Raw genomic sequence first — 7923 nt, 5'->3', positions numbered from 1 at the left:
TCCCCCCCCGCTTCTCCTTCTTCGACCTAAAGGATGATGATGGATCACCACCACGGATCTAAACGTTTTATAAATAATATGCACCCGCAAATATATGTTTATAGGCTTTTAAAAAAAAGGTAAATTGTGCGCAGCTGGACACAGGCTTGCGATGTGCTATACCTGAGCTACCACCCCCCCCTCTCTCTCTCTCTCTCTCTCTCTCTCTCTCTCTGTCTGTCTCCCCGTTCTCTCTCTCCTCCTTTGCTCTCTTCCTCCACGCTGGCCCCATCTTTTTACATGTGACAAGCCTGTAGCCTGAATACTCCTCTTCTTCTTCTTCTTCTCCTTCTTCTTTAGCCGGAAGGAAAGAGTTATTAGGCCCTAGGGTCATGGTGACAGGGCAAGCAGAACCCTATCAGGCACAAAGCGTTCTCTCTCTCTCTCTCTCTCTCTCTCTCTCTCTCTCTGTGGGGAGTTTATTAGGCTGTGATTGTTTGTTTATACCTCACCGACACTGACCCGGTAGTGTGATTGCTCATTTCAACACACTTCCATTCGCCATTCCGCCTGGGTCCGTGCTCCCCCACCCCCTTTGCAGATCTCGCCTTCCCTTTACATGGACGTTGCTTAGAATGTGGTGATTCATTTTGCATTGTGGTCTACATTTCTCCACCTCCCCGTTCGTAAATGAACTGGTGCATTGTCGAGCAGACAGGCAGCTGGTGCATTGCGTTGCAGCCTTTGGCACAAAGCTGTACTCCTGTTGTCCCTCACTAGGGATTGCAGGGTCTTCTAGGGAAGAGGAAGAGGAGGAGGACAACACAGGGAAGTAGAATTATTACAGATGGCAGGGCAGGCGAGGCAATGCAGATGGCGATGGGTGTGGCTGATGTTACACCTCCTGCTGCTGCTGCCAGCTATGGCGTTGGGGCAACCGACGGCTGCCCCTGCCCCTAAAAGCCCTGCCGCGGCTGCTCCTCCTAAGGCCGCAGCTGCTCCGCCTAAAGCTTCCCCCCCTCCCACAGCCACCGCCACCCCTCCCAAGGCCTCTGCGGCCCCCCCTCCCAAGACTCCCGCCGCCACGCCTCCCAAGGCCACCCCCCCAGCCACTGCTACTGCCCCCAAAGCCTCTCCTCCCACCCCCACCAAGGCAACTCCCCCAGCCAAGGCCCCCTCCGCACCACCTCCCAAATCAGCGACCAAAGCTCCTGCCAAAGCCCCAGCCAAGGCCCCTGCCATAGCCCCAGCCAAAGCTCCCAAAGCCCCGCCTCCCAAAGCCAAAGCTCCTGCCCCAAAAGCTGCGGCTCCTAAAGCCGCCAAAGCCCCCGCCAAACCCCCCGCCCCTACCCCCGGTCCCGCCTCAGACCTCGCCCCCTCTGCCTCCACGGGCGATCTGGACCCCTCGCAAGTAGCTGCATTGAAGAGCTTGGGTGTGAACTTCACCAAATCTGACCCCTGCGCCACCTCCAAAGATGTTCTGGTCTGCGGCAAGGACTCGAATCCCCGGCTCTTGATCGCCCTGAGCCTGCAGAAATGCTCCCAGAAGGCGAAGCTCAGCACGGAGGCGCTGGCCAACCTGAGCAGCCTGCAGAGCCTGTCGTTCGAGGACTGCTCCATGGAGCCCGTCCGCGTGCCGTCGTCTCTGGTGGGGAACCTCACCTCCCTCATCTGCATCGAGAGCCTGGGCAAGACGGGCATCAACGAGAAGGCGAAGAAGCTGCCGGCATCCTGGCTGACGAGCCTGGTGAATCTGCAGGACCTGACGGTCACCAACGTGGAGATCAGCTCCAACGGCCTCACCACCATAGTCGACCCGCTGGCGAATCTGGTCCAGCTGTCCATCACGGGGGCCAATCTGGGCGGGCGCCTGCCCAGGAACACGTGGCCGAGTGGCCTGCAGCACATCGAGGTGTCCAACGACGCCATCACGGGCGCCATACCGTCCCAGATAGGCGGCCTGGGCCAACTTCTGACCCTGGACTTGTCTGGCAACCAGCTGAAGGGGGTCATCCCGACCGAGCTGGGGCAGCTGAGCCATCTCAACACCATGGATCTGTCCAACAACCAGCTATCGGGCCCCATCCCGGTCTCCTTCGGCCATCTCACCAACTGCACGTCTCTAAATCTCAGCGGCAACAAGCTCAACGGCAGCATCCCCATCAACATCACCGACATGAAGGCCCTCAAGGACCTCGACTTCAGCCAGAACGCGCTCTCCGGGGAGATCCCCTTCAACGCCAGCTTCTACAAGCGCCTCACCTCCTTCAAGGTGGGGAACAACGCCGGCCTCTGCTACAACCACACCGCCGTCAAGGGCGTCAAGTTCCTGGCGGGGATCATCGACTGCGCCCCCTCGTCCTCCAACGGCCTGTTTGCGCCGGCGCCGGCGCCCGCCTCCTCCGATCTCTCGGATTCCTCCTCTGGCCGCAGCCGCGGCCTCTCTAAAGGGGCGGCGGCTGGCATCAGTGTGGTGGCCATCGTGGGCGCCGCCCTCATCTTCTTCGTGGTCAGGAAGTGGTGGAAGTCTCGTGAGGAGCCCGACCAGTTTATGAACCTCCGCTCCCAACGGCCTTGATCATCCTCGTCCTCATCCTCATCCGCATGCACTGCATGCGTCATGGTTGTTCCACCTCGTCCCACTAGTATTTTGAGGTCATCCACCCTTATCATCCCATCCCATCCCATCCCATCCCATCCATGGCCATCCCTCCCCTCTCCTCATCACGCCTCTGCTTCCTCTATTCTTTTTATTCATTTTCTACCCGCCGCCACGGATAATGGACCCCCCTCCCCTCTGACATTGTTTTTTTTCAGCTCTAGCCTCCTGGCCTCTCCTCGCATGCAAAGCCCACAGCCTTGCATCTCGTCACCCCGTCCATGATCCTTAGTCTGCTCCCCCTCCTTCCCAACAAATAAGGCACCCCGCCGCTTGTTAATAGTGGATCAGATCAATCCATCATCGTCCCGTGCAGAGAGAGGCACACATTTCCAAACCCCCAGCCATATGATCTGTGACTGCAAGATATCCAAAATTTTCCCCTGTTCCTTTCGCTCCTTGCATGTCTACTGATTGGCATGGAACCGCCTTCTTTCCGGGTGTGCAGATCAGCCGACGTTTGCCTCGTCGGCTCGTGCGTCAATTTATCGACTGACAGCTTCTTCCTGCACAGGTATTTATTTTGCTCGCATCGGTCCATTCCCCAGTAAAAGCCACACACAGTTGCACCTTGTGTTACTCTGAACATGCATTTCTATAATGCTGAATAGATTAATGAGCTATTTCCTTGTTGGCGAACTTGGATCACTGCAACCAGCAGAAGTCTATGTAGTTATGTAATTATTAAGCGTCCTTAACGATCGATCAATTCATTCGAGATGTCACGCACTATGACGAAATTATAAAGTACTTCCAGCCATAAGTCTCTATTCTTGTCCTTCAAGGAAGTGCGATGAGCACTTTAAATGATGGCTTGTCTGCACCATTCTCACACGCAAAGTTTATTCTTACAAGCGTCGTATGTAAAGAACTGTGGCTAGCTCTCAACTGTACAAATGTCCGACGAAGCTTTATCTCAGTGTGTCGGTCCTTGCAAATTGCGATGTTGTTTGTAAGTTACGTGGGTTACTGAAGGCTCGTTCCTTGCAACATGCATAGCCCCCTCGCCTCGCACACCACTCAACGCAATAATCGGTGGGATCCAACGCGGCATATGAATATTCCCGGAATCCTCGTGTAGTGTACTAGGCTTGTTCCACGGTAAAAGTGGTGTGTTGATCGTGTGCTTGCAACTGCAGCAGTTGTGAAGCACGGGGCATCGTTTGATACCTCCTTGCATTAAATCGAGCAAAAGTAAAACGCTTTTCACAGCCAGCACGCACAACTACGATATCATGTGCATTGCGGGATCGAACAATTGTGGTGATAATATGTGAAGCCTTGCTTCTAAAGTATCAAAAGTTCGCTCCACTCGTACCCTAGTGCCAGATTGAATGAAATTCTAATGATACTTCATTTGTGATAAGCCTTCTTTGCATCCTTTGAAGGGCAATTAATATGCATGATGGGGTTGGCTAAGCACAATCTCCTACCAAACTATAGTGACCAACCTCACCCCTAGGACATTTTTGACCTAGCTCACTTCTTGTGAGGATCAAGGAGTTATGGATTGAGCCAGCCCATATCCACATCATAGTTCCACATAGAACAATTTGATGCATCTTTTAATTGCAAAAGAATAGAATGGAATCCTTCATGGTTAAAGTAGCCCTCATGGTTCTTCTTTGGAGCAATGATAGGAATATGTGAGCCATCAATTGCTCTAACAACACAGGGGATGCCTCTCGAGGCCTCAAATACCTTGGCTAACTTCTCAAGTTGAGATGGCCACTAAGTATATGCATCCCTCAAGCTTGATTTGAGGGTGGCCTTGCAAAAGCTTATGATTATGCTACAAGCAATGCCATTTGCACACCCATGCAAATCTATTGAGACCTCTTATGATGCGATTGTATGATTGTGTCTTTACTATATTTCTTGAATGGCCTATACACTAAATTAGACGTAACCACTCTTGTAGCATGGCCTCATCAATGTGCATGTGGCTAGATGCTAGAAGCTTTGAGATGTGATCAATTTTAGCCATGTTAACCAAATACTCACATTTGGGAGTGGTATGATGAGATGAAGACAAAGATTGTTGAACTTTGCTTTGGTTTGCTTGAGAGTCTCCCTCAATAGTTGCCTCCTACCCCATGGCACCCACATTATGGTTAGAGGTGGTAGATGTTGCATGGGAGACACATCATGTCACTTGCAAGTGCGACACCTGTCATTTCTAGACACTAAATTACGAGCCTTAACAATCATGTATTGGCCTAATATTACAACCCACTTTTTGATGTGCTTCGACATCTTTATCAAAGTAATGGTAAGTAGAGGACAATTTGTTTACTACTTTGGCCCAAAGGTTCACCCTTTGTTTTTGGGGGTTTCCAAACTTCTCATTCATACTGTCTCGAACATGAATGAGTTGGTTGACCCAAAAATCATTCCACTTGCCTTTTCCCTTAGTGTCATTGTTATCATCATCTATGAGGTCCATTGCATCTTTCTAAATCCTTCGAGTGGCTGTCATCGAGCTTTATAAACTCCAAGGGCAACTTCAAGAGAAAGAAGAAGAAATGTGCGATAACAAAGAAATTGGTATTTTTAAAGTGTTATAAAGAACATTAGAAATGGGGAGTATTTCACATTAGTACTAAACATTTGATTTTTTAAATGTTAGAACTATGAATGTTTCTCTTTAACATTGGATTAAAAAAAAAGGAGGTTGTTTAGTTGATAGGCTGATAGTAGCTAGATGTTGGCGTGTTAGACCACCAAAGTTTTGTTTTTGGGGACGGGGGGGGGGGGGGCGGGGGCGGGGGCGGGGGTTGGCGGGCAACTTCATAGCTAGGGCAATCGCACATGCTTATGTGGTTTCTATGGAATCACTAATTATCCTGATTTTATTAATATATCAAATTTGTTTCCAACACTATTGATGCATCTTTGCTTGAATTTCATCAAGGCCCCTATGATGTATCGAGGATGCACCCTTAATTGTTAAGCATTTGTTCAATATTTCTTGATGTATTTTCAGCTTTGTAGCATTGAGGATTTTGAGTATTAATGAATTTTGTTTAATTTCATGGTGGCTTGCAAAGTCTATGAAATTGCAAGGAGAATTTTAATGACTCTCTCTTCTATTTGTTTTTATGAGGATTAAAATTGTAAAAAGGCCCAAAAGTACTTCCCAAGCACTATGCATTTAAACATAAAGATAATTAATAAAAGATTACTACATGAAGTGATGATGCCCATATTGAGTTAAAAACACAGTCTACATCATAGCCAATTATCATGAATATGAAAAAGGAAACATGCCGATGAGATGTAGCCATGATTTGATATGGACCTCCATGCACAAAGGATTTCTTTCAAATGTATCTTCATATAGCATCAAAGGTATCACACACACACACACACACACACACACACACACACACACACACACACACACACACACACACACACACAGAGGTGTACCCCTGGTACCAAAGAAGGTATTAGAAATGGAGAAAATAAAATTAGAAATCGAAATAACACCTAAATTTAGATGTCTTTCAAATCCTAGATATATATTTCTTGCTAGTAGTCAATGATGTAATATCATGATTGGGGTGCGGCTCTCTGTACAGCTACCATATAAAGCTTGCCACCACAATTACAATTGGGAACATGTTGCACAATCCTACGACTATGTGAGTTGTCATGATCGTATAAAATGCACTTCATTTCTTTAGCACTACACAAACCAAAATTGAGCATGCTTGAATACTAGGGATGCTCTATATGATGCCACTTTAACGCAAATAGACAAATAATGTGGTCGGATATGAATACTTTATGTTTGGTACTTTGTTAGTATCACTTTGTAGAGTTTTAAGTCTCAATGTTTACAAAGTATTTACGCTTGATATTAACAATGCATAGATAATTTACTCTCAACATATACACAAGTATACATATATGTGTGTGTGCACGTGCATGCACATGGAGCATAGGAAAAACAAGAAGCAAAAAGGAAAAAATGCACGTATGTGCATCCTACATATATACATACATACATATGAGAGAGAGAGAGAGAGAGAGAGAGAGAGAGAGAGAGAGAGAGAGTATGCATACTTATGAGACCATACAAATGTATAAAAAATATACACACTTATGCACATCTAAACATGCATATGGGAAAGAAGATAGAGAAGAGAGAATGGATACACATTTATAAAACACACACTTACAAACATACACACACCCACATATGTAGACACACATCCACACACCAATATATACATGTACTTATATATGTAATGCAAACACACGTATGCATACATATATACACACATGTATATGTAACATGCATACATATTAGATGAAGAAAGATGAGAAATAGGAAGAAAAAAAAGACAGGAGAGAAAATAAAAATGATAAGAGCAAGAGAGGGGACACACGTTTACAAGACCATAAAAATAGATGCACACGTATTTAAAGATGTAGTTTGAGATACACTCAGTTGTTTTCCTAATGTGTATGTGAATGTGTACATATGTAAAGGCTTCTTGATGTTGTGTGTAAAAAGCATGACATTACACATTCATTGAAATAGGTTTTATGTCTCTATGAAAAGGTTTGGATGTTACTAACATTGGTGCTAGGCATTGATTTAAGATTGTGTGAGCCATAGGATATGTAGTGCTGTAATTGTTGATGACACTAGTGCAAAATACCAAGAGAAACATCCTAAAATCTCATTGAAACAATATTTAAATATGTTGCTACATTTATAGAGAAGTGCTTTGAGCTTTAGTGCAAAATCACCAAGAGAACAATAGTGGTGCTTCAAAGTTTGATGCGAAGCACCAAATGTAACGTGGCACATAGTGTCGAGAGGGGACTAGTTGTGAAGCACCTAATATCTATGTATATGCAAGTATGGACATATATACATGTAAGTACCTACATGTGCATGTTCATACATCTAGATATTTTGTATGTTTGAAACAAGGAATATGTGGTCTTGAATTGAATTGAACATTTGTAATTTTGTCCTATTCACCTTTGAGGCCTCTTGAGAATGTTGATAGAACTTGCTTCTTTCTTTCTTTCTAATTGTTGAGGAAGACATTCAGTGGTTGTAACATAGTTGCACATTTAAAAGACATTACAACATTTAAGAGCTTGATTCATAGTATAGGAATGAAGATTTGTTAGAGAGTCAAAGTGAACAAATTGTATTCTTGGAGCCAAATGAATTGCACCATAAAAGAATATATTAGCTTTCTAAGCTTTCAAATGAATAGACAATATAGAATCTTGCAATAGTGTTGCCTATTCATTCA

General features: G+C 45.8%; 1 protein-coding gene across 1 annotated transcript; it reads left to right on the top strand.

Annotated features, from left to right (window-relative positions):
• Positions 1-237: 237 nt before the first annotated feature.
• LOC148029634 (uncharacterized) lies at positions 238-3492 on the top strand. The gene has a single exon (XM_087685872.1). The coding sequence runs from the start codon at positions 827-829 to the stop codon at positions 2555-2557; it is 1731 nt and encodes a 576-aa protein (XP_087541998.1). The 5' UTR covers positions 238-826; the 3' UTR covers positions 2558-3492.
• Positions 3493-7923: the final 4431 nt, after the last annotated feature.

This window comes from Lygodium microphyllum, chromosome 10 (assembly GCF_053477565.2).
Source record: "Lygodium microphyllum isolate KBCC chromosome 10, Lygodium_microphyllum_v1.1.10, whole genome shotgun sequence".
NCBI lineage: Eukaryota > Viridiplantae > Streptophyta > Polypodiopsida > Schizaeales > Lygodiaceae > Lygodium > Lygodium microphyllum.
Note: the sequence above shows the minus strand (reverse complement) of the source record. Positions and strands in the feature narration are given on the sequence as shown.